Source organism: Bidens hawaiensis, unplaced genomic scaffold (genome assembly GCF_021521415.1).
Source record: "Bidens hawaiensis isolate Kalapana, Puna unplaced genomic scaffold, B.hawaiensis_p1.1 tig00011963_1, whole genome shotgun sequence".
NCBI classification, from domain to species: Eukaryota; Viridiplantae; Streptophyta; class Magnoliopsida; order Asterales; family Asteraceae; genus Bidens; species Bidens hawaiensis.
The window spans coordinates 614,714-642,707 of NW_027491961.1; the positions used below are offsets into that span (position 1 = coordinate 614,714).

Consider the following 27,994-nt stretch of genomic DNA (forward strand, 5'->3'; position numbering starts at 1 on the left):
TTGTCTTTATGATTACCACATTGTTCACAAATAATTGTTTTTATATACGGTATAAAGCTAAGATGAATGAGATTTCAATATTCGAAGTTGTGTGGTTAGAAAAACGGCCTGTGACAGTGTGCATGAACCATTCCGGTCAATGGTCTTCAACTAATGTCAATATGTCATTATGTAGATGATGCCTTGTAGGACCAAGTATAATTGTGTTTACTACACATTAATCTTAGAAGAACATTTGAGTAAAAAATGAACACTAAAGTCCATCATCATACATACCAATAATATCCTCATCTTTACTAATAGTGACTCAATAATATTAAATGTTGTCAAATGAATTTCAATGAAGAAGTTGATAGATATAGCTCAAGTTCACACCAAAAGCAAAAAAAAAAATTACTTAAAACTTAGTACTAAAATTGGTTGAAGCCCTTTCTTCAATAAAGAAGATGGGTCTCTCCAGAAATAGTGAAGGCCACTTAGCGCAACAAACACACAGTATTCTTTAGTAAAAGGCGAAAGAATAGTTCGCTTTGTGCTCACTGCATGGCTGCATGCCTTTCAACCCCTAACCAGCTTGCTTTAAATAGGCAGTTTCACTCCTATGCTTTCTCTAACTAAGCGATGTGGGATGGATGATATCCTTTTTGTAAGGTTTCATATAATCTCTCTGTCCTTGAGCAAAATACAAACTTCAGGAATAATTTTTAAGTTTGTTTATGTTCTTTCATCTTGAATTTCAAGCTTGTATCAACATGTAGTCTTCTAAAACATTATTTTGGGATAATTATGTTTGTCTAATGTTTGGGATTTAAGAATGTTGGTTTTCACCTTTCAAATTTATGTCTTTTTGTGTACTCGTTTGTGTTTGTTCGTGTTCCTTTATGTTAATCTGAGTTCGTTTATATTTCTCTTGGTTCATTTGTGTGGGGTTGTGTTCGTTTATATAAACACGAATAGATGCATTTCCTTGACGAAAACGAACATGAAATTTTGCTCGGTTTTGCGTTCGTGAACCATCCGTCTAATAAAAAGCTTAACGAACCGTTCGGTTCAATTCGTTTTTGTTGACAGCCCTAGGCTTGATTTAATGAAAATTACAAAACTGCTACTGTAGTGTTAAAAAAATCAATGAGTTTGGTTTGTTCTATGCATTTTTAAACAGAGAAGCAAAGCAAGCAGAAATAAATTTAGACAAAAATATTAGGCAGAGGCCGCGCGAACGCTGGCCTCCAATGCCACAAATTATGACGTAGGCTCAACCACTTGGGCCAACCTTAGGCAGGCACCCCTCCGAATGTGCAATGGAGGTCACCAACCTAGGCCATGGGCCTTCTAGATCGCCCATTGACCCAGTCCAGGTAAGTGAGTAATCCGCTGGCCTCTTATGTTTTTTATATGCCACCACTTACCCATGGTTTTTCTGTCCAAAGATGTGGGAAACCCTCAAATTGTTACTTCTGCTGCCTCTTCAGTTCTCACAAACATTACTCTCTCAACATAATTATCAGTCACTCCACTATCCTGGTGTTTATAAATAAAGAAAGTGATTTGGTTAAGGTTTTGAACCTTGACCAAACCAAAAACATGCGTTTTGAACCCAGTAACATTTAGTTAAACCGTGCAGTATCGTCTCTAACCTCACCGCAATTGTGACTGTTATATCATAATATTGAGAGATGTCACTCTTGAGTGATAGCATATTTCTGAGTTCATTGTTCCAATCTTCAACTTCTTCCTGGATTAGCAAACCTTCATAATATGTCTTATTAATATGTCATGAGTCTTCACACGTATCTATGGTTTAACCATGAAGCATTATCGCTCTTTCATTAAGGAACCGTCAACCGTGCATTTATAACCCCATAGCTGGACTCAGGGGTGTTCACTGGCTTAAAGTAATATCATTAACGGTAGTTTGTAGCAAACTCTTGTGAACAACATAAATTTTAATGTTTTAAACGGTTATACAATCTTTAAGAACTACATACAACCTTGCAATAATCAAGAACAATGATACTATTTGATCATCACACTTGGTAAAGGTATAAAAAGGTATGTAAAAATGAAGTATTTAACAGTGCCAACTCTTAACACGCATTAGCGTTTTCTACTGCATCTTGACAATTGATACGATCAACCTATAATATAATAGTAAAATGCAAGTACTTATACAATCTTTTATTAATATTTAAAAGAATATAAGATTAATATTTATAACAACTTATGTTATGTTCAACCAACAGGAAAGAAAAAAAAAAAAAGTTGTGATCTATCTAGGATTGTGCTGTAGAACAAGTTTGCTGGAATCCCACAGCACTCTCTTCACACCAGTAATTTGTTCAGAATGGCCAAACGACGTGCCAGTCGCATCACACGGGTGTGGAAGGTTTGCCCGCTTATCCACCTTAAGATAAGTAACATCCACAACACACAACCCAGATTCATCAAGGTTGGTGCCACACCATGAGCCGCTTGCTTGGTGCACACAGCCCTTACCAATCTCCTCTCCTTGACCATCTGTAAGCCCCACCATTTGCCCTGGCTCATGAGTCCCTTGGAGTTGGGTAGTAGAGGGGGTCGGGTCAAAGAACTCGTCAAGGCCCTCAGGGTCAGCATCGGTTCCTGAGCCACCTTGTTTGTCATTGTTGTCGCCCCCAGAAGGTGCACGGATGTCCTTAGCAGCTGCACGTGCTAGTTTGGCTTTACGGTTGTTCAACCTGTTGACAACAATCATGTAAGAAACAACAGTTAAACAAATTAAGGTAACTTATAATGCAAAGTCTAAAAAATTATGCGTTACTATGAACACAAGAATATGCATATTTACCAATTCTTCAGCTGTGAGGCAGATATCTCAGAACCCTGCAAAATCAAATTAGGAAACTTCAACTGTTACTTCAGAAAAATGCTAAGGCTTTTTTCCCTTGTTAAAAAATGTAAATCGTTGCATACATGAAGACTAATTTTTACAGCCCAAAATTGCACTGAGGCCGATTTTCTCTGCATATCAGGCTCGTTCTGTAATGCCTGTTCGATCATGCTTATTTGCGTGTGATTCATTATGTTGCGTTTCCTTTTTCTAAACTGCTTTTCATCACTCTGCACATTTTCAAAACTCAGATCTCATCATGGTTGTTGGAAAAATCCAAATATTTTTATTTTTTTCAACCAAATTCTTTACCCGCATGGTGTTTGGATCCAATCCATTGGTTTCAACATTTTGAGCATCTCCATCACTCTCGTGAACACCCCTAGCATTGTAAATTTGAGGGACATCTGTCCTCTGATTTTCATTTCCATGGATATTTAGCTGGTTTGCTTCTTCCAAAGGCGAATTGTCATACAGGCCCTTGTTCCCACATGCATCTGGAGACTCTTGACCTCCATTGGCGTCCTACACAATGAAGGCTAGATTTTATTACATTCACCGTCTGAACTAAATGCGACAATTGTTACAAACATTAAAACTCGACAAAAATTAAAGACAAGTGATGAAGACTTTACTGTAACTCGGTCGATACTAAATTCCTGAGTAATTAGTGGCTCCAACTGTGTAATGAAAACCCTATAGAAACCAAATATATATGAAATGCAAATAGGTTGATTTAAGTTGAAATGGATTGTGACGACCAAATAACTAATAATTTATGTAAGCCACAAGCTACAAAAGAAAATTTCAATTTACCTAAACAGCTCTAAATCATCTTGATTTAGGAATGCAGGAATTAAAGATTCTGCATGAATGAACAGAGAACCTGCACACATAAAGAATTTTTATCATGTAAAGCAAATATATATGTTTTTAATAAACTAGAAGAGCTATTGAAAGGATTGATACGCAGGTTCTGGGTAATGATAGCCGCTCGTTCAGTTCTAGAATCATCTGGAACTCCATATGGTAAATTAGGAAGTTCCTTTTGTAAGCACTGCAGGAATATGTTAAGGAAGAGATCCTTCTCCTCTGAAAAAGAAAAAAAAGGTTTTGTTAAGAACACACACTGGATACCAAGTAAAGTGGTACAGGTCAACACAGATTCAAGTTGAAAGGGTTGACCAGCAAACATTTTTCAGTATATTTTATCCAGCTTTTATAAATAGTTAGCATGTTAAACACAATTACAAAAAAAATGCTATTACAATAACAATCTAACTTTATAAAAACGATTTAGTAGGCTGTAAGCTTTGGATAACTAGGAATCAGCTTGACCGGTTTCAGCATCTGCTAAACCTATCTATATGACCCGTTAGCATAAAACAACCACCCAAATCAACCCATTCACGGAAGTATGGACCAAAAGTGTAGGCATTATGATAAGAACCGAATTGGAAGGATCAATGGAATAGCTATAAAGATGGGATTCCAAAACGACCCTCTCAATATGACAATTATATCCTAGCTTAATTTAAGCAATTATCCCAAATTATCTCCAAGTCTAATTTCAGCAACTATTTCAAAGGCTAAAATAAAGGGAAAGCTTTCAGTAATCCATAAGAATAAATAGACCTATAGTCATCTCTTTTTCTTTGTCTGAGTATTTTGATTATTGTGTTCTAGTGTTTGGAGATCTGCCTATCTCGAATCAGGCCAACAATCCCTTGTTTTTCATATTTCAGTTAATCTAATTTTCCAGTTTCTATCACATTACTTATATCCCATGCAAAAAAAAAGGTTAACGTATTCACCTTTACATAGATCAGGAATAAAACAAGTGAGGTTTGCCACGACTTTAACCAGTAAAGACGTTCTTTGAAATGCATAAGAAGATCGAGGAACACGGCATGCATTGAAAGTGGATTCCGGAACATCTGATGATGTAAGCACACCCAAAACCCATCCAGATGCTGCTAAAGAATCAAAATCGAGAGTAGCATCTTCTTCAGAGGGCCTAGATTCAGAAGAGCACCAACTAGACAAGAAATCCGCATGTGGTTGCAAAAATATAGTGGTCAAAACTTCAGTCTGCAAAGAATAAGGGCAATAAACGAATTGTGGACCAAAATATGAATCAAATTAACATCTAGTTGTAAAAAGCTTACAAAATTCAGGGTGATGTAAGATCTAAAATTAGAATCATCAGAAAGAATATCTGTCAATCGCATTGCATTGAGTTGCAGAAGTCCCCTTGGATAAATTTTGTCTGAGGAAGCAGCAAGCCCATTCAGATCTCCCCCAAACATGGTCCTCAGCAATTCAAGAACCTATTAATATTCGTGACATTCGTCAGTAAAATAGTGAGCACATAATGCATGGAACCTTGATACGAGACTACAAAAAGGTATAAGGGCAACTAGTTGCTAGATAAATAAACTTTAATATTCATATATATGAATGGGACCTGGGATACAGTAGACTTTGCTAAATCCAAACCCTTGGTAGTGCTGGCAGCCGCATCCAAGAAAGAGACACTTTCTACTTCACAAAGATGCAGCAGCTGCATAAAGAGTAATGGTATATATTAACGAAACGATTAATATATAAACACAGGTGAAATCCATAAAGCAAGGTTATAAAAAGATCTTACAATCGATAAGATTTTCGATTTCAGCCTAGAAACCACAGCCATTAGATAAGAGTCTTCAAAAAATGGCAATTTCATGATGTCATGAGCCAATAAAAGAATTCCACCTTCTTCGCATAGATCCTGAAGAAAACAACAGCATCACATATGTATTCCAACATAACAAGAACCTAAAAGGGGATACTTGTAGCAGTTTTATACGAATAGAAATACATATTTAATTAATAGAAAACCTTATTCTTAACGAGACGTTCCCTAAAGAACCTTTGTTGGCAAAGCGACTGAAGAAACTGTAGAGATGCCTCACAGTGCTGGCACAGACGGTTGACTTCAGTAAGATCTGACTGCATTCCAGTCAGCCTCACTTGAAGAAATTGAATGTCTCTATGAACAGCAGAAAATGCTCCAAACACAAATATATCAACCTGTCACACAATTGTTAACCATAGCTTTAGAAGACTTTTTCAACAGAACAGCTTATTGCTTGACCCGTATACTTTAAAGACGTATTCTACATTAACATGTCACCTTAGGGTGTTGAAGCAGAACCTGTGCGAGCTCGTTCCATTGTGAAGAAACAAATGCTGTTAACAGATATAGACTGCAGGTCAACAGTGCTGAATGCAGTAGAACCAGCTGACTTTCCTGAGTCAACAAAGGCATGTCAATGCAGAACAACAAAATATATATATATATATATATAATTCTTCGCCAAAATTACGTAAACGATAGAACTACATTAACCTGTGTAAATCCACTAAGAACCAGCATGACAAAAAAAATCAAATCAAACATCTGTTCAGATATTTTCACATCCTCAAGCAAAACCTGTACCGCGTAAAACAGTCAATAAACGAAAACTAAACTAACATAAAAAATAAATAAATAAATAAACTGCATTCACCTGCTCAAGTCTGGAATTGCGCGGCGCAAGATCACACAAGGCATGCAAAAGTCTAATCCCAGCTAACAAATATCTGAAAAGCTCTTGGTCTCGTTTGGATTCGAGAAGCTTTGCGATTAGGTGGTACGTCAAATGTCGTGCTAGGGTTTCCAAATTAATCTGAAATATCAATATTAATCGACGCAAAAACTTAGCAAAAGATAATAAGATGCAACGAAAAACCACCGAACCTGTTTGGATGATCCATTACTGGTAGTCCAGTGAATATTATTATTATTATTATTAAGAGCATCCCTAATTAAGTTAGTAAGCTCCTGAGAAGTGAATGCATGTAATTCTTTGACAGCTGAAACCAAATCAATAGGCTGCTGCTGCATACAAAATCAATATAATTATAATAAGATGAATTTTAGCAGCATCAAATTGTGACTCACTTGTATATCATCTCCATTTGCAGGCCTCATTAGCATCAACCAGAGTTAGAGTTATATATATATATACAAGTCAAACAAACCCTAAGGTGGAAAAATTAGAAGTAAAGGTGTGAATAATAATAATAATAAAAATAATAATTGGAAAGATAAGAGAATGAAAGGTTGAAGTAAATACCTGCTGCAATGATAATGATAATTGTAATTGCAGCTGGGGATGAGAAATTGAGGAGATGGCTTTTGAGGCTAAATATGTTGATGAATCAAATGCTAAACAATAATAATAATAAAATAATATCCCGAAGGAAGAGTGTAGATGATGATGTCGGCCGTCTTCACTGACTTGACTGACTGACTGACTACAGATACATAAATAGATAATAGATAGATAGATATTGATTGATAATCGTTGGAAAGTCTAGTAGTAGTAGTTATTATTATTATTATTATTATTATAGGAGATTAGGAGGGGAGACGTGCGGAATGAATGAATGAATGAATGAATGAATATCGTGTCTTCTCGAAGAAAATGTTACATTGGGAAGAAATTATATGTTATTTTACCATATATTATGTGTGTAATCTAATGTAATATTATTTTATATGATAGTAGAAATTTAAAGTTATAAATATTTTCAACTAATTTACATGATAGTTATTGTGAATCACCTTCCTATTTTTTTGTGATTATTTTTTTGGGTTTTGAGTTCGTTCCGTTTTCAAATTTTAATGTAAATTGAAAAAAGAATTCTTTTATTCACAAAATAGCATCACCCTAAATAGTATAAAAGTTCAAACATCATAGGATATTATGATGTAATAATGTTTAAATGTCCCAAAACAATCTATAAAACATAATATTTCAAATACAAAAGACTCATGTATTATTAAAAAAAATAAATGTTCGTGTTGTTTTCTGGTTTTGTTTTGAGCGGGTCAATTGTACGGGTTTTTTGTTCAGAAAAAATGACCCAGTAACCAAACCATTCAAGGCTCGGGTTTGTTAGGTTTGGGTTTTCAAGTATTAATTTGGGTTCAATGGCTTTAGTATTTGGGTACGATTAAAAAACACACCCCTAGTGCTATTCTCAACATTCATTATTTGTTTCTTATAGATTCTAAAGCATGTAGTACAAGTGGGTTATGTATAACCCCTTTGCAATGTTTTATCTATTTTGCCTGCTACATGTCACTATAGTAATTGATCTTAATTTTGTTTCCATGGTCTTTTTTTTCTTTGTACGGTTATAAAATTATGAACAATGGAGGATTACCAATAAAGATTGATTGAAAATGAAGAAAAATTGGAAGAATTATATGATTGAAATTGAAGATGAAATTGATGCGCCAACTTCGAGCACGGGGACATTTATAGATAGAGGTTGTGTGGCTACTCATGAACATCTTATGGAAGATTATTTCATTGACGATTGTCAATAAGGTGCAGACATTTTCAGAACGAGGTTCCGGATACGAGAATAATTACTTTTACCAACTGTTGATGACATGGATACAGAATGCTCATTTTTAGTGTAACTCGTGGAACAAGCTTTTAGTGTTCTCAAAAGTTGTTTGAGTTATACTTCAAGACCCTAATGCAACCAAAGCATCATTGAAGTTAGAAAAAACATGTCTTTCAATTAGTCGCTTCAGTTTCTCATGTTTCCCAATGTGTGTTTATTAACTCAACTTACATCCATTCACTAAACTGCACTTGAAGTATATTAACCCTTATCATCATCAAAACTGGCATAATTAAATAAAGTTTTCGATCTAAATAAGGCCCTACATATAACCATAGTATTTCATGAATTTCTATCCGAAAGCAAGATGTTACGTGGGAACCTGAAGAAGAGATGTCATATCAATGTTTCCGGGTGTAACATCTCGGATTTTTCGAACCCGTATTCGTGTACGTTTAACCCGAACCGGGAACAATTTTTAGATCGTTAATAATAATCAAAATCAAATATTTATGAGTAATCAAGTTTTCTTATGTTCACCTTAGGCCCTCATACTTTAGATAATTTTTAATTCTTGTTTATTGCATAAAAGGTTCAATAAGTGACCAAACAACAAACTTTTAGGACCAAATTGTAATAAAATGAAAATCCTCCCCCTAGGTGGCCAGAGCGCCGCGTGGCCAGCCCATCCTTCACCATCGCGCGGTGCCTTGGGGACTCTACACAGATCGTTTAAACTTTATTCTTTCCTAGGTCGTTTTTAGCATCCAAATCGCTTATTTTTGGCATAAATCGAGTAAATTAAAGTCCAAGAAAAGGAATATAACTAAAATACATGTCCATATACATAACCCCTTGATCGAGCACGAAATCTTCAGCTTATTTCATTGATTTGGTCATTAAAACTCGATTCGGTTTCTTAAATGAGTAAATGTACTAAATATGGTTCGTTTTTGCTTATTCTATATAAACAACACATGATTCTCCTGTCACAAACTTTCAAAAACCCTAAGAGACTCCTCTCAGCCGTCACCCCTCTCTGATCCTCATAAGACTTCTCGGTTTTTGATCTAATATTGAAGATACACTCATAAGCGATTGACTTTGCATACGTGTGGACCTTTGACTCATCGTTTCTCTTAATTCTTTCACCTTTCGGGTAAGTTGTAAACTAAGAAATCGTTCATATATATTCCCTAGTCAATAACCTTCAATCAGTTTCGATGGTTGAAGTGTGTTGACTGGTCAATTCGCTTAAAATCCGTTAAATGGCAAAACAGTCAACAAGTTTGACTTTATGTTTTCTCATACTTCTGGTCGGATTCAACGTTCAGTCCAGAATACTTTTATTCTCGTAACAAAATTTTAAGGCTACTGACCAAAACCCGACTATCGACTCGCTGTTCGGATTCTGGTCAGTATCAGCTCGCTTAAATCTTTAATTTAACATAACCGAAGTTCTAGATGTCCGTTTGGATTGATTCCAGCAGCATTAAGTTCTTTTTTACTTATATTATCATATCTCAAAGTTCAGGTCTGATTGTAATCTCGTTCGATACGCTAGCGGACGACTCATTTAAATCGTAGTTCGTTTATCATATTTATTAATCGCTTGCCTTTCATCTAAGGTGAGTTTTATCATCCCCTATTTTACTAAGTTTTCTAAACTTTTTGGGAACATATGCGTATTTCATAATATATATATATATATATATATATCAAAAATAGCAAACGTGTAATTGTGTGTGATTGAGCAAATATACTTGTTATGTGTTTACTTGTTTATGTGCACATTCGAATTCAGAGAGGTCCAACATGTCCCCTTGTATAGGGTTCTCATTACTATTTACCCGCGCCCGATTCGCTTGGCAATGGTTTAATTGACACCTTACTTGTTCATGGTTTGATTTCATTACCGCATTTATTACGTTTTGCTTAATTCTTTTATTTGTTATATTGATGTTATTTTTAGTGTCAAAAACTGGTGATAAACTCACTCAACATGTGTTGTTGACAAACTCTGTTTTCTACGCATATGCAGGTTGCCATCGAATTGAAGTTTGAAGTATGGACATTTAGAAAGGCCTTAGGATTTAATATAGACAATTATTATTTAAGACTTGTTTGGTTTATCTGTTTTAAATTATTCATTTGTGTTTGGAATGGTTATGCACTGTATTTGGAAATAATTAACTTAATAGATATTATCATATTTTGTTTATGATGGTATCTTCGAGCTGTGAGCAATCGGATCACGCCGCGGCATTTCCGCCTTAGGTTGGGGTGTGACACCGGGGGGGGGGGGGGGTTAAAAGTCCAGGATGGGTCTTCAGAGAGACATGTAGATGCATCGGAAGAGTGACATGTAGATGCATCCATGAACAGATCTACTCTACGACGCTATGAGCGGAAATCATAACGAAGTGAAAATACTCGAAAACGTTTCTTTAATCTCCCAACTATATCATTGATAGCAAATGTATTACAAGATATGTGACAATGTAAGTCCAAATTACAACATGGATCACTCCACCAACTGGTCAGGAGCATCAACTATCACAAATGATTCACAACCCTATTTATAGGCACACATGAGAACTTATGCGGCGCATATGTTATGCGGCGCATAACTTATGCGTCGTGTAACTTATACGCCGCATAAGTGTTTCTTGTGTATTTGACATTTAAGTGCACAATCTCTAACATCACATGTTATCAAGACCTAACCAACACAAGACACAAAGTACTAGACATTTCATGTTCCTACAGACTCCCCCTTGGATAGTACTTGTCTTGTGGCATCCAAGCAAATACTCTTTTCGAGTTTCAACAACCTCCCCCTTTGATATTGCTTAGATTTAGGTCATCATACTTACTCAATCATCAAGGTAAAAGACTTCTCTTCACAAGTAAGCTTTCCCGATCTTCTATAAATGTTTTAAAAATTTGACAATCAAAGTATTCTCCCATCGGCTTGAAACTTTTAAGTCTTTTAACTTTCATGAGTCACACAATATTCAAACCAATTGCTATCTCATTCCAATTCCCATTATCATCCATAATGAATCAACAAATACATCTTGATAACCAATTTTTAAGCAATTGTGTATTTGGTCCACCAATACAACCATCCAATCACATAGAAGTAAACCATCCACTTCCATGTCTTCTTTTCAAATAACAAGTCTTGAATCCTTAATGTACAAGCAAATATAGCTCATAATAGACAATAACGAATATGCTCATATTTCAACGTGTTCGTCTAGTATGTTTTGCATAATCTTGTATGAACCAACTGATCTTATAAACAGGTAAATACTTATACTTTGACCTTTCAACGGATAAGTGATACTGAGAGGATACGACATGAAGATTAAACATGAAAAATTATACCGTATATGTTGTAAGGTTACTTATGTGGCACATATGTTATGCGTCGTATAACTTATGCGATGCATAAGTTATATCTTTGAAGGTTTTTGGCACAAAACTCAGGGAAAACGATGTAGAAATGATCTGAATCTTGAGTATGTTGTTCAACACCAGTGATATAACAATCCTTGAAGTTTTGGTGAAATTTGAACAGCTACATCGTCTGGAATGATAAAAAAATGTGTATAAAAAGAACATTTTTGAGCTTTTCTAGGTATATCAAGAGCCACTAGGCTCTGATACCAATTAAAAGTTCATGATGGGTCTTCAGAGTGACGTGTAGATGCATCCACGAACAGATCCACCCTACGACGCTATGAGCGGAAATCATAATGAAATGAAAATACTCGAAAATGTTTCTTTAATCTCTCAACTATATCATTGATAGCAAAGGTATTACAAGATATGTGACAATGTAAGTCCAAAGTACAAAATGGATCACTCCACCAACTGGTCAGGAGCATCAACTATCACAAATGATCCACAACCCTATTTATAGGCACACATGAGAACTTATGCGGCGCATAACTTATGCGCCGTGTTACTTATACGCCGCGTAAGTGTTTCTTGTGTATTTGACATTTAAGTGCACAATCTCTAACATCACATGCTATCAAGACCTAACCAACACAAGACACAAAGTACTAGACATTTCATGTTCCTACATGGGGGATCAGGTCAGGTCATGTAGGATTCACTAGGGTCTGAAAACATTGTAGATTATACATTTGCGCTCTTGGAGCGGCCATTATAAGACCTAATGTGTGTGTTGCCGCTTTCGTTGATAGACTAGTTTGGTAGTTGTGATTGCCCAGGTAGGTTGTTTTCAGACACTTCCACATTAAATATAAGAGGAAGATTGGATCACTATCCAATTAGTAATACATAGCTCACCCAAATCTTTGTTGCGAGGAACATTATCCAATTGGATCACTCATACGTCTTTGTTATCAGATAAGTTCTCTATGCTAACTTATAATTCAATGTCATGACATTTTTCTTTAGTTCATTTGAAGATGGTTATAAAACCTTTTAACTAGTTTTGTAAATTGTGTCCTCAAATGTACAAAAGTATACATACAGATCAAGTCGACACTCTAATACATAAACCATTGATTTAACATTAATTTACAAAGTGCTAACTACAAGTTATCAATTAGATACAAGTTTGTAAACTTGTGTATTATACGAGTTGAATAAAAAATATATATTTAATAGTTAGTAATTAAAATTTATGAATTATAAAATGATATTTAACAAAGAAATCTTAAAATTGAAATTTGAAATTACATATAACCTACCAATTAATAATCTACCTATACTAATAAAAGAAAATAATGAGGATGATGTGTTAGTCATATATTTCTTATTGGCTAATTTTTTCCGTTCAAATCTATCTATATCACCAATTGTAACCCATTTTCATAAAATAGTATCTCATTCGGTTCAATCCGCTGCAATAACTAACCATATACCAGTTTTTTCATTCATTTTTTTTTTCATCAAACCCAAATTCCATTCCCTCTCTCCTGCTGGCATACAACGAACATGGAACAGCCACCGCCGTCGCCTATACAGAACCAGCCACCGTCTTCGCCTCCTTCATCGCCACCGCCATCGCCGTATTTTGCTGAACAGCCACCGCCGTCGCCTCCTTCATCGCCACCGCTTCGCCGCCTCTCTTCCGCATCTGTTCTTGATGGTTTCATGCTTGGTGATTCACCCTTTTTCACATCTGTACCTTCTGGAAGAGTTGGTTCTGGGCAAGCATCAGTTTACAGATCCAATGATGAGTTTAAACAGGTATTGCTTTATGTGATTGAGCATAATATGTTGTGTATAATCTAAACAAGATTGTTTTCATGAATCCGTGCATAGTGACATACTGTAAAAGGGTGTTTGGATCATGGGGAATGATGATGTGATATGCTTGGTAGGCCACTTTCAAAGCAGAAACGAAGCAGAATATGAGTTAGTAGCCTTAAATCATTCTTGGAAGAATTGTTGATGAAAAGGTACACGTCTTTGAAAGGGTTTGACTGTTTTTATTATTATTATTATTATTATTATTATTATTATTATTATTATCATCTTCAAACCACCGTTTATGCTCTTGATTGATCTTGAAGTAAATTCAAGTATTAGGAAATAGGGTTTTATTGATCTAAATTAGGTTGGGAGACATGAAAGATCATTATTTTTATGTTCTTGATTAATCTATATGAAAGATCATTATGTTCTTGATTGATCTATATTATTATTATCATTATTTTTAAAACTTTATAAAGTTGGGAGTATTATTGATAATTTAATCTTTTGCAGCCTCCACAATAATTTCTTGTGACAATGATGTAGTATATAAGCGAAGCACCACGGATGGTTTTTTTCATAATATTTTTCAATTGAAGGAAAATCCTGAAAGGCTTAAGCTGACTTATAAACCAGAAGAAAGCAATGAGCCTATTCAAGATTATGAAGATCACCTGTTGCAGCTAAGCCTGTGCCTATTGATAATATTGTTGTGTCAAATGACAATACTACCCCTGACCCCGCACCTTTGCCGCCAACTTTTAACAGCCACGAGCCTGATGATCTGCTGGTAATTGTCAAAAATGATTTTATTTATACCAACTGTCTAAGCTTGTGTATTATATTGTCTTAAGTTTAAGTTTAACGTTAAGGTTGAGAGTATTATTGATAATTTAAAGTTTTGCAGCAACGGATGGTGCCCGTCCCAACCGACACTTTGGTGCGTATAAAATTACTATTACACCCAAAAAAATATATTTATTTCATTTCGTTTTTTTTTTTTCATAATATATTGAATCTTTTATTTTATTAAAGATGGATATTAAAGCTGAGCTGTCTTCACATATTTCTGGTGCTGATGATGAAATGATTGAGTACACCAATCTTTTGAGAAACGGTATATTGGAGGCTTATTCTGGAATCTTCCAGGGTTTTAAGAACTTGCCTAAAACTCAGCTGCTGATTCCATATGCTCCACATATTCTCCAGTTTCTGGATCTGATTTACATGGAGAAAGACATGTGAGTTTCTTCTTATAAGTCATTTCTTTGTTTAACTTTTATTGTAACTGTAACTGATGATTTTGTGTTATTGTTTCAGGGATGAAGTGGTGATGAAAACTGCAATTGGTGTTCTTGGAGATTTAGCTGATACACTTGGAACTAATGCGGGGTCTCTGATTCAACAGTCTCTTTCATAATATATTGAATCTTTTATTTTACTAAAGATGGAAATTTTTTTATTATTGTTGCTTGTCTGTGTTGGCAGGCATCTCAAGCATGGATGGAGTGGTTAATGAGAAAAACGAAGGCTTTCGATCAAAGGGGTGACATGTCAAGAGTGGGGCGTGGCCCGAACAACAGCAGCAGCGTGAGCTAAATATGCGTGTACGGCGTCTTTCACGTTCAAAGGTATTATATTTGATTGCAAGTTTATATGTATTACTATTTTTATCATATTTGATTGCACGTTTATATGTATTACTATTTTTTATGTTATCGATTATCGATTTCCAATAAAGTTGTATACAATTTCGATCCAACTTGACTGGTAATACTTTTTGTGTTGCAATTAATTACTTTTTGTGTTGCCATTCTTGGATTATTAACAATTTTGTTCGATGTAATTTGGGTTTTTGCTGAGTAATGCAATTAGGATCTCATGTTATGTAATTTGTTTGCCCCTTTCTTATGAGATTTCTCTTGCATTTTGATGTAGTTTCTTTGCACCTTTCCTTCCACCGGCTTCCATTTTTTTTTTTTTTTGTAAATTCACATAGGTATTGACTAATTAGAATTACGGAAACAACAAAGTCAACATAGCCAAGGAAGTTAAGGTACTTTGTGATGGCATGTGTTGGGGAACTAAAAAAGATAAAGTAACATTGCAGCTATATAATAGAAATTACACTAGGAGTTATGTATGAGTACAATTGTTCTTAGGTCAAAACACTTTTAAACTATAGACTATGGAGGCTGTTATAAATTAATGTGGATCAAACTTATTAACTTGAGAAAAGTCTAGATTTTTATATGCAGATTTATGTGTGGAAAATAATATATTTGTTTTTATTTATAGATGGGTTTCGCAGCACGTCTATGTCTATCGTCTTTGCAAACAATACAGATCGAGTCAACGTGGATTTTGGGCATACCGGTTTTGGGTCAGGACAGTCCACTACCGGAACAGATTTGGGCCGGAATTAGTTACGGCAATTTAGCAATTGTTCAATTGTATGTTCTTTTGTATTCTCTTCTTGACATTGCAAGTATACTTTTTTTTTCCCGCTAAATGCCTGGCTGACTATTACATATTGCTACTAGCAGGTTGATTTCATGCTTGAAAATGATGCAAAATTTGCAGCTGAGACTGGTAATATATTATTATTATCATCATCACCAAATTAATTGTTATTTTTGAGTTTAATTTGTTGTGACTAATTTTCTCTAATCATGATCTGTTATTTTTGAGTGTCACAAAATCACCCAATATGATTTATACCTTTTGACCAAGTAATATGATTTATGTTAATACAAAAATTATAATACACGGGTTTGATTTACTTTTTTATTGAAAATATTATCACAATTTATTAATTATTATAATAAATTATTAGATTAAATGTTTTAGATAATTATAGGAAGATAATATCAGTTCATAAAAAAATTTCAACTACTTCTTAAATTATCACCTAATTTAACGGTATTAGTATTTAAAATTTCAAAACTTTCCTTATCAATTCAATTATATTTACTCAAAATATATATTTAGTCAAAATATACTGTTATTATAGAATAGTAAGATTATAGTAGAATATTATAGATAAATTGAATAATTATGCTAAATATAAATCAAATATTTACCAAATTATGTATATTTGAAAAACTGTATCTGTCAAAATATATAAATCAAAACTTACAATATTATTTAAAAAGCTAGATAAAAGGTATATCTCAACTGTATTTTAAAAAATGATTATTTAAATGAGATAAAAGGTATTTTCAAAAATGATTACAACCAATAAACCGTAATTATCGGTTGTAATTTTACTCAAAATAAATATATTTTATTTCAAATTTTGAATTTCAAATTCCCAAATTATCTACAATTATCATATTTATTTTACTTACAAAATTTACAAATTACGTATTTATAATATACAAATTACATCCTTTAATTTATGTACCTATAAATTCATATTCAAATATAATATTCCTAACTCATGATTCTAAATTGGAAATTGAAATCATTTTTAAAATAAGCAAAATCTGTTGATTTTGTTTTCATCATTCCATAAAATTTGACATATTTTACAGTTAGATAAAATATTTAATATTCAAAAGTTTCTATAAAATTTGACCTATTTAAAATTTGACCATCATACGATTCTAATTAAATATTTAGATTTCAAAACCTTCCTTATCAATTCAAGTATATTTACTCAAAATATATATTTAGTCAAAATATACTGTTATTATAGAATAGTAAGATTATAGTAGAATATTCTAGATAATGAAAATAATTATGCTAAATATAAATAAGATATTTACCAAATTAGGTACTAAAAGTTGGTGTTCCTGTCATGCTTCTTAGAAATCTTAACCAGAAAGAAGGCTTATGTAATGATACTCGATTACAAATTATATCTTTGGGTTCTTGTGTAGTTGAGGCAAAACTTATTTTTGGAACTAACATTAGACATACAGTTTTGATCCATAGATCATCGCAGACTCCAACAGATAACAAAATAGTATATAAATTTCAAAGACGACAGTTTCCCCTTACAGTATTTTTGCAATGACCATAAACAAAAGCCAAGGTCAATCATTATCTAGGGTTGGTTTGTACTTGAAAGAACCCGTGTTCACACATGGACAACTATACGTCGCCTTGTCAAGAGTTACAAGCAGGTTTGGCTCAAGATTCTGATTCTTGATAAAGAAGGTAATCTGACCAATACAACCACAAATGTAGTGTACAAGGAAATTTTTTCTTATTTGTAAACTCATTGTGTAATGTTTTTTCTTTAAAATTCCTGTAATTTTAATGAAAGTTGTAATTGTATTAACAATATATGATAATTGTGTTATTGATTGTATTTTATTTAACGTTTAAATATTGTAATTTTTATTGATTTCCCGTGTAATACACAAGTCTCAAACCAGTTCTTAATATTTTTTTATATGCATTCTAGAAACTTTCCATTTGAATAAAGAAGGTATATTCTAAAACTGCACAATTCCTATTACAACTAATAATGTGTATTGCAATTTATATGAGAAAATACAAAAGTAAAAATGGAATTAAAATATTTAGCCAATCTCAATTATAATTTATAATATATATAATAATGTCATGCATAATAATATAAAAATGGTATACAAATAATAATAATAATACTAATATATGATTTCTTAGATTATTTGTTCATTTAAAAATTATATCACTCTCTTTAATATCTTAACTTTTCTAAATATCTATATTTTGTATCGTAACAACAAAAATATGCATACATGTATATTTTTTTATTTAAAAAGCATTTTCATATGTAAAAAATGGATTTAAATCACAAAAGAAAAAAAAATGAATTTAATAGATTTGTGGCATTAATAGCTAATTAACCTAATATTTATTTCAAATAACAAAATTCGAATTGTTTTTACATACTATTCTAATCCACCTTATATATATTAATATACAATTTTAATTGAGAATATTACTACTGTAATTGATCAATGTCTTCTGGATTATATCAAATGTATTACACATTCATTATTGTAATTTTTCCTATTCAAGTCTCTTCTTTTAATTTATTATGCAATTAAATATCAAACATTCCAACAAAAATCAATGTTTTAATGAACTAATAATTAAATTGTTTTGTTTTCAAACTTTTACAAACTTTTAAACTTTAATGCCATAGTGGCATTGGCCGCGGATGAGCTCTTTTATTTTTAAGTTTTTTACTAAATTGATAAAAAAAACAATAATAAATGGTCATATGTTTTTAATTATGTCTTATGGTTTGTAATAATGAGTAAAAACGTGAAGTTGTTGGGCGTGGCAGCTGGGGTACTGCCACTGATGAGATTGAAGTGTAATTATTTACAAATTTGAAACGCATCTGATGAGATCTAGACCTGACTCGCCCATGAACACCATAAAAGAGAAAACTCGGTATTATGGAACAACCCCCCCCCCCCCCCAATTGAGTTAGGTTTGAACCAACTAGCAACTACTAGCCCCCAACAACATAGCAAGAAGCTTACATATTTAGCATATCAAATTTACACCAACTATTCCAATCGATTGCAATTTTCATCGATCTAGAAACCACCCAAAGATAACTCTGTATTTTTATGTTTTCCACACTTTGAGTAGGGCAAGTGTTTACTCCATTAAAGATCTTGTCGTTCCTTGCTCTCCAAATACACCAAAGCGTGACACGAAAAATGGCTTAAATTAACTTTGAACATCTTCAATCTCGGGCCAAGCTAGATTGATAATCCAGCACGTCGTTTAAGGAGAAGGCAAAAAAAGGTGAAAGCTTACAAAACGGAGACACACGACGAAGTTCATTAGAACCGTGAAAACCTCACTATGTAGGGAGGAGTACTGACAAACCAAATTGAATTAGTGCACAAATTAGACAAGATTTGTTAGAGTTTTAAATGGATGGAAATAAGTATTTTGGTAAAAAAAAATCATTTTTGTTAGACCTGTGAATATATATGTTGTTGATGAGAGATTGAGATCTTACTGAGTACGAGTATATTTGTTAGTTAGAGCATTCCCAGTGGCTTCTCTAAAATTTGTGAGGGAGTTCTTTATTTTTTAGAGATGGTTAAAAGTGGTTGTGATAGGAGTATAGAGAAATGTTACTGTTCATGATTAAATTTGGAGATCCACACTGTTCATCTCTGTAATTTTTTAATGTTTTTGAAAGTGATTGTGAGTAAATGAGAGAGAAAAGGTAATGATAAAAGTATAAAAAAAATATTATTTAATTGAAAATGAAAGAGAAAATATAGTGTTTTTAGTGTAATTATAGAGATGGAGATAGAGAATGGACTAGAAATGCTCTTATTGTTGTAGCCATTTAGCATATGTTTTTGCGATGCGACAAATAATATTTCAAAATATAATATTTTAAAATAAATTTGTAATTAAGAAGACAAAAGAAAATTGTCAGTAAAAAATATAAAAAAGTGACTTGTAAAAGTGTAATCCATTTGCTATTCTTTTAGTAAAAAGCAAAAAACTAGTGATGATAAATGGATCCTGGATCTTGTCTTGACCCGCATGTCGGTCCAAGCCACTGTTCACTTGTGGGGTTTGGTGTGAGCCCAACGGTCGTCCACTCAAATTCAAATTTTCTTTTTGCCAACGGTAAATATCTTTTCATCTATTCATATTGTAGGGCTTGGCTTCACCAAACATAAAGGTAAGTGTGGCTAGTTTTTTATTCGCATGTTTCTTAATATAATATATAGCTCATATGAAGTTCATAAAATGATATAACTTAGTATAGAGTTCAAAAATATTAAAAAGTATTACTAAAAGAGATATTTGTTTTATAAGTTAACACTGAATTGCAATTATTAATAAGATGTAATGTTAGTTTTTTAAAGTGATGTCAAGGAATGAGCTTTTAACATAATTAATGACGTTTATGATGATTTTTTTTTAAAAGCCACCCACACATTCTATAGCTCTACTTCTAAATTAAACATTCTTTTTTGTCATAAAGCTTACCATTACTATTACTATTTGTAAAAGTGAAAACCTATCGAATACATTATTATATACATAGATAAAGATTAAATGGTGGTGCCACAACTAAACCTACTGTTTTATATGTATGATTTTAGTTTCAACACCTATAGAAGTTTGTTAGTGATGGTGTGTTGGTTGAAGTGTATTCTACTAACTTCTTTGTTGCTAAGATGCCAGGGTTCGAATCCCCTTGGATGTTCGCATCTTGAATTTTTTTCAATCTAGAATCCCCTTTGGCTGTTCATATGCATCTTTAATTTTTTCAATCTAGATTATTTTAATAGTTTTCTTTAAAATCTACAATAACTTTTTCAATCTAGATTTTTTTTAAAGGTTTTCTTTAAAATCTAGAATCCCCTTGGTTGTTTATATGCATCTTTAATTTTTTCAATCTAGATTTTTTTAAAGGTTTTCTTTAAAGTATAATAATTTGAGGAAATTGAGTGTTAGATTTAATTCCGGTATAGCAACGAAGATAAGCGACACCAATTAAAAACGCATGTATCGTCACCGCAACACCCATGTTATTGTTTATTTAGTTTCGGTTCGGTACCGTAACAGACCTAGCCAATAACGAAATTATTTTTTATGTTTATTTATGGTACGATAACGAACCTAATCATTATCGACCGAATGCATGTTGACTCGCCGCTGCAATGCCCGTGTTTATTTATTTATTTTGTTTTAAATATGTCAATTTTTCGAAATTATTTTTTGGGTTTAGTTCTAGCGTTGTGGCGAACCTATAGATACCGATCGAATTTTCGTCACAACGCTTGTAATTTGCTAACCGAATAAACGTCGTTTTACTTATATTATTTTTTGTATCATAAGCTATACGTTTACTAATTTATTTTTCTATCAGATACCGACCATATATGTGCCGTTTCATCATAAGTTGTACGTGTGCTAACACTATTTTGGGCATTCACATATAAATTTTTTGATCTAATGCAGCTGTCGTGATGAACTTAACCGATACCAACTGAATTTACGTCAAGCCGCCGCACCGCGGGGGGTTTAACCCTAGTTACCATTAAAACAAAGGGCATCTAGTATGAACTAACTTTTTTATATATGGAACATTAAAATAAAGAAGAATTAAATGTTTATATGAACTAATTTTCCTTATATTTCATATTTGTTATTCTTTGATAAGGGGGTGGGGTGTTTGGCATTCTTATTTTACCTTTTTATAATTTTTTGGCAACTCACAATATACTGACTTATAAAACATATTATTAATTTTTTTGAAAAACTAATATGTTAAAAAGGAGCTTAAATAAGCAAAACCCAAACATCCCACAACTAAGGTGGTGTTTGTTTTTTTACAAAAGATCTTTCTGACCTCTTTTGTCTACAGCGCGCAGACATTGCCCTTTGCAGACTGTTTGTTTTTTCGAAGACGTTTCATTAAAAAACATCTGCGCGCCCTCTTCTTGGTGCAGACTTGGACCATAGTCTTCCAGCCTCTTCTAAACTCATTATTTTCATCAGATATCAATTAAGTTATTAAGTTTTTGTTAATTGAATTCTTGTTAATTGATTTGTTCAATTGAGTTGTTAATTGATTAGTTTTTTTTTGTTCAATTATAACTTTGCATAATTGTTCAAGTATTATTAGTTTTTAGTTGAAAAAAGTTTGTAGAAAGTTTAGGATTATAAAAAGTCTATAGAAAGTTTTTAGTTGAAAAAGGTTTATAGAAAGTTTAGGATTATGTCATCGGCTTGTGAGTTGTTTTAAGCTCGAGTTTTGGCTCGTTTCATTCATTATGTATAAACTATCTACTTTCGAAAATAATTGAAGAAACTTTTGGAGGAAAAAACATTCATGTTAAAAATTGTTAATGTAAGTTTTATAATTTGCTACTTCAAAGGCATTAATTTGGATTTATATATTTTTAATTGTTGCTAGATAATTTGTGTTTTTGGTATAAAGCTTATATTGAAAATTTTAGCAGTCTGCAGACGTTAAAAAACAAATAGCCTTCTTCTTGCAGAGTACAGAGGTTTGGTCCACCTCTTCTGCTACAGATGTCTGCAGATATGGTCCGCAGACTGCAGACATTTTACCTCTAAAAAAACAAAAAACACCTAAAGTAACGATGTGTACATTCAACTAACCATGAATATTATGTTTGCTTGTACATTTAATTCCCCACGTGCCATTTATTATCTTCATCCCTTTTTTAATGTTTCGTGGTTGCATTTTCTAGTGACCACGAAAAACATGTATAATTAGTTCATACTCACTTATGGGAACATTATTATTATTATTATTATTATTATTATTATTATTATTATTATTATTATTATTATTATTAAAGTTGAATATGAAACTGGTATGCGTTAAGGGTGTATTTGGTTTTTTCAGAATTCAATTTTAGTGTAATGTAAACTTCATTTCTAACATGTTTGATTTGTTGAATTTGCTAGACTTGATTAATCGGAATAATAATAATAATAATAATAATAATAATAAAAAGATTTTCAATTAATTATTTTCTAAGAGCATATTATAATGCACACAACTGAAACACAACTACTGTGAAGTTAATTTTTTTTTGAACTGCAAACTTCAATTAAACGAAAAACATCAACCCTTCCTATCGAGAAGCTAGCAAGGGCTAGGTAAACAAACAACCAAATTGATTATATAACCAAGTTTTTCCATCTATTCCAATCTATATCTAAACACTTTGATCTACTTTTTATCCATAAATAACTTAAAACCTTAATATCCCCAAGCACTTTGTTGATCCTTATGGCTTTGTCTTCATAAACTAACTTGTTTCGAGCTTTTCAAATACACCAACAAGACACCATAATTATCGATTGCATCATTATCCTTTTATGTCTCGTAGCCGATAGTTGCTTATGAAGCTCAATAATGTCTTTAACCGACCCAACATCAATTGGCGGTATATCGCACCACCTACTAATGTAACTCCAAACCACCGATGAAACATAGCAATCAATAAATAAGTGATCCACCGATTTCCCCGTAGTATTGTGAAGTTAATTAACCCAAGAAAAGAATAAGTTATTATTAAAGGGAATATTGGATTTAAATAATCTTAACTAAATGTGTATTTTTTACTCTTGGCTGTTGACAGTCCCAACTAAATGTGTATTGTTTTATCAGCGGTTCGCGATTAGTTAACCATCTGTTTGTCCATGCTTACGTGGCGCGCCTAATTGTCAATAAACATACATGTGACAACATTACATGACAATAATCCTCTGTTTCTTTTAAAAATTGGTTTTACATAGTCCCAATTTTGCTGTGTTGGCAAATAACAGTCCCTAATTAAACGCGTATTTTTTTCCAACAGTCCACTAGGTGGCACGCAAGAAATAGACTAACCACCCGTTGGAAAAAAATACAGTTTTAGTTAGGATCCTTCACCGGCCAACTATTTCCAAATTTTCTTATTAAAATAAGACAGAATTACAAATTTTGTCCTTTAAAATAAGACGAATTACGGTTCGTGTCCTTTTCTAAGTTTCCTTGCAGGCGGTGTACTTTAAACTTTTTTTTCCTACAAGTTTTGTCCTTTACGCTAACTGGGTTAGAAAAAGTCAGTTAAGTATGACATGTGCCAGACATGTGATGGGCATAATTGTAATTTTAACAGGGGAATGTATTATATATATTTTCTTTTCTTTCTCTCTTCTTTCTCTCTAAGCCACCACCATCACCATAAATTCCGGCCACCACCGCTACTCTCACCGATTCCGGCAACCTCGTCCTCCGAAACGACACCGTTTCAATCTGGACTACCTTCGATAACCCCACCGATACTATACTCCCCCGGTCAAACACGAAGTCTTCTCTCATCACAATATTCGCCTCCTCCTTGAAACCCTAGTCGTAAAATTTCTTCAATTCAGAGGCGATTATTATTAAATAAACAGCAGGTTTGATAGCTTATTGCGACTACCATCATTATTATTTATTAGTGTTGTGTTTTCCTCTCGTAATTATATTATGCTTGTTTATCCATCATATTATCATCAACCTCTTCGGATGATTCGGCCGGATGATTTTGGATTATCATGTTAGGGTTAGGGTTTAGATTTTGGATTATATCGACGGAGTCGATGGAAGTTTTTGTTGATTGTTGGATAGGGTTAGGGTTTGGGTCGGGGTTGGAGTTATCAGTGGATCATATTATTATACGCCGGCTTTCATCAGATTCGGTGAAACTTTGTGTTGACTGTTGGATAAGGTTAGGGTTCGGGTGAGGGTTGGGGATATCACTCGATAGTACTTTCAACAAATTCGGTGGAAGTTTGTGATAAAACGCTGGATTTGATCGGTCTTCTGGAACGATTGGATTATGCGATTGTAGTTTTGTAACCTGATGATCAGCAGCTGATTTATGGAAGATTCATTGAATCATTTGTTGAATAAGGTGAACTAATGAATAGTGTCTGTCTTATTTAGAATGGCATCGGTGTCGTTTCGGAGGACGAGGTTGTCGGAATCGGTGAGAGTAGCGGTGGTGGCCGGAATTTATGGTGATGGTGGTGGCTTAGAGAGAAAGAAGAGAGAAAGAAAAGAAAATATATATAATACATTCCCCTGTTAAAATTACAATTATACCCATCACATGTCTGGCACATGTCATACTTAACTGACTTTTTCTATCCCAGTTAGCGTGAAGGACAAAACTTGTAGGAAAAAAAAGTTTAAAGTACACCGCCTGCAAGGAAACTTAGAAAAAGACACAAACCGTAATTCGTCTTATTTTAAAGGACAAAATTTGTAATTCTGTCTTAAAATAATAAAGGAGCAACATAGGAAGGGTATATCGGTAAATGGAAACATAAAGCAAAAAATTTGAAAACTGATGGCCGTTTGAAAGAAACCAACCCTGAAAAATATAATAAATAAAACCAACACAATCAGCATTCAAAATCAGTCTTCCATTTCATTTCATTTCATTTCATTCAATACCTTCAAAACCCTAGAGAGAGAAACTGAGGAATGGTGATGCTCACAAGAGGCGGTGACGAAAACACTCGCTGTGCTACTGAAGAAGAGCAAAACCAGCTGTCACTGGTAGCCTTGCTGATTGCAGCTTTAAGGAAATCAATGGTGGCGTGTCGTGTCAATGATAATCAACGAGGAGACGATGGCAACTCAGGAGGAGCTACTACAGCTCTGCAGCAGCAGATGGAAATCGGATGGCCGACTAATGTTCAGCATCTGACTCATGTTACTTTCGATCGCTTCCGCGGCTTTCTAGGCCTTCCCCTCGAGTTCCAAGTCGAAATCCCCTCTCGCGTTCCCAGCGCCAGGTCTTTTTTATTTTTGTTTAGTTCATTAATTGCAGAGCGTTACAGATTCATTCATTGATTGATCACAAGAAAGGTGTGAAGAGGGTAAATGTGGTTGAATAGTTGTTTAATTTCTATTACAGGATTAGAGGTGGACAAATAAACAGGTTAACCGAACCGACCTGAAAACTGAACCGGTTTGAAACCGATTATATAGAAACCGGTTTGGAACTGATTGAAACCGTAGGTTCGGAACTGGTTTGTAATTTTCTCCGCCAAAACGGTTAACTTAACCGAAACCGGTCAAAACCCGACCGTACCATGGTAAGAAACCGGTTTCAACCCGAACCGAAACCGATCATAAACCGGTTTTGACTTTTGTTGACCAACCCGAACCGGTTTTAACCCAAACCGGTTTGTGCACCTCTATTTGGGATATTTAAACTTCATTCATTTCTAAATCTTCCATATATTTAAACCCAAAATCTATCTTTTTTAAAACTAATTCAGTTTATTAATTAATTGTCAGTTTCATTTTACTTGCTTCAAGTAACATAGTTTGAGTTTGAAAGCTTCAACACCTACCAAATTTAAACAATTTATTATTTTCATCAACATACGATTACTTAATAATCATCATCTTCTTCTTATCTTATGCAGTGTTAGTGTGTTTGGTGTCTCAGCGGAATCAATGCAATGCTCTTACGATTCAAGAGGCAACAGTGTGCCTACGATTCTTTTGCTGATGCAGGAAAGATTGTACGCGCAAGGGGGTCTCAAGGTATGCACGGTGTTTTTCAAGTTTCATTTGTAAAGATTGGTGGGATATTTGTGTTTAATAAAATTGGTTATACAGGCGGAGGGGATATTTCGTATAAATGCGGAAAACAGCAAAGAGGAAGAGGTGAGGAACCAGCTAAACCGAGGGACGGTGCCTGAAGACATTGAGGTTCATTGTCTAGCAGGGTTGATTAAAGCATGGTTTAGAGAGCTGCCATGTGGTGTGCTTGATGGGCTTTCTCCTGAAGAGGTGTTGCAGTGTAACACTGAAGATGAGTGCGCTGAGCTTGTCAAACATTTGAAGCCAACCGAAACCGCGTTGCTCAATTGGGCGGTTGATCTTATGTCAGATGTTGTTGAGCATGAAGAGTCCAACAAAATGAATGCCAGAAACATTGCCATGGTTTTTGCTCCCAACATGACTCAGGTAAATCTATTTAATCCTCATGTTAAAACTGTACTTTCTTTTTGAATAGTATGAAAACCAGACCAATTCACATGATACATGTTCCTTCTTATCTCAATTAGGTTGGGAAGGCTAAATATTAAAGACTTTATAAAGTTTTCATTTATGACAAAAAAACACTGGACCATTTTATAAAGTTTTCATTTCACATGGTCACACAATCCTTCTTGTATGAAATCAGGCTAGAAAGAATGAATATTCAAGATTCTATAAAGTTTTCATTTATGATATACACTGGACCATTTTTATATAGAAATGACATAATGCGCCTCCTTTTATTGTTGTAGGGAGCTTTCTTACTAAAGATTTAGGCCCATTTTGTTGTGATCGTCTTAATATTTTATATCGTATATTAACACAGTTGTTATTTTATGTGGATTAGATGTCAGATCCGTTAACAGCCCTGATGCATGCGGTACAAGTCATGAACTTGCTCAAAACCCTGATTACAAAAACACTACGAGAGCGTGAAGAGGCGGGTACAACGGACGGCGGGTATTCCCCCATGTCGTACTGTTCTGAAAGTCAAGAAGAAATCGAAACTAGCTGTGAACTGAGAAGACCATCATCAGAAGATGAGATTGAGGAAGATGAAAATGATGAAGACGAAGTTGAATCGTTAAGTGAAATCGAAGAAAGCTTCTTACAACAACTGATTGAAAACGAAAATGCAAAAGATTGTTTCAAGAAAGAGTTAGGAAATCTGGTGAAACAACAACGGTCTAGCCCGACAAGCGGGTTTGATTTCCAGGAGGAATCGTCTGTGATGACTGATGGATACATGTCATCAGGTATGAGTGTGAGGGTTAGCCCCGGGGTGGGGTCACAGGTCGAAAAGGCGAACAAGATTGTGGAATGTGTCAACTGAAACTGGTCATGCTTTTACGGTTGTTTTCCTTGTAAATTGT

At 33.8% G+C, this 27,994-nt stretch overlaps 2 protein-coding genes and 2 non-coding genes across 4 annotated transcripts; 1 reads left to right on the plus strand and 3 right to left on the minus strand.

The window, feature by feature from the left end:
- Positions 1–429: 429 nt before the first annotated feature.
- Positions 430–549, minus strand: LOC143539680 (U5 spliceosomal RNA). The gene has a single exon (XR_013136480.1). It is a non-coding gene; the product is annotated as a U5 spliceosomal RNA (small nuclear RNA).
- Positions 550–1,205: 656 nt separating this feature from the next.
- On the minus strand, positions 1,206–1,366 carry LOC143539679 (U1 spliceosomal RNA). Its single transcript, XR_013136479.1, has one exon. It is a non-coding gene; the product is annotated as a U1 spliceosomal RNA (small nuclear RNA).
- Positions 1,367–2,231: 865 nt separating this feature from the next.
- Positions 2,232–6,887, minus strand: LOC143539668 (nodulin homeobox-like). The gene is made up of 17 exons (XM_077032919.1): positions 6,858–6,887; positions 6,654–6,794; positions 6,424–6,582; positions 6,264–6,347; positions 6,048–6,164; positions 5,753–5,944; positions 5,523–5,642; positions 5,337–5,432; positions 5,038–5,199; positions 4,684–4,960; positions 3,839–3,961; positions 3,686–3,755; positions 3,505–3,565; positions 3,182–3,394; positions 2,953–3,099; positions 2,828–2,862; positions 2,232–2,717 (listed from the first exon to the last, which is right to left on the minus strand). Exons 1-17 carry the CDS (start codon positions 6,885–6,887, stop codon positions 2,270–2,272), a joined length of 2,475 nt encoding a protein of 824 aa, XP_076889034.1. The 3' UTR covers positions 2,232–2,269.
- Positions 6,888–25,538: 18,651 nt separating this feature from the next.
- On the plus strand, positions 25,539–27,984 carry LOC143539640 (rho GTPase-activating protein 2-like). The gene is made up of 4 exons (XM_077032899.1): positions 25,539–25,861; positions 26,501–26,621; positions 26,697–27,047; positions 27,469–27,984. Exons 1-4 carry the CDS (start codon positions 25,548–25,550, stop codon positions 27,952–27,954), a joined length of 1,272 nt encoding a protein of 423 aa, XP_076889014.1. The 5' UTR covers positions 25,539–25,547; the 3' UTR covers positions 27,955–27,984.
- Positions 27,985–27,994: the final 10 nt, after the last annotated feature.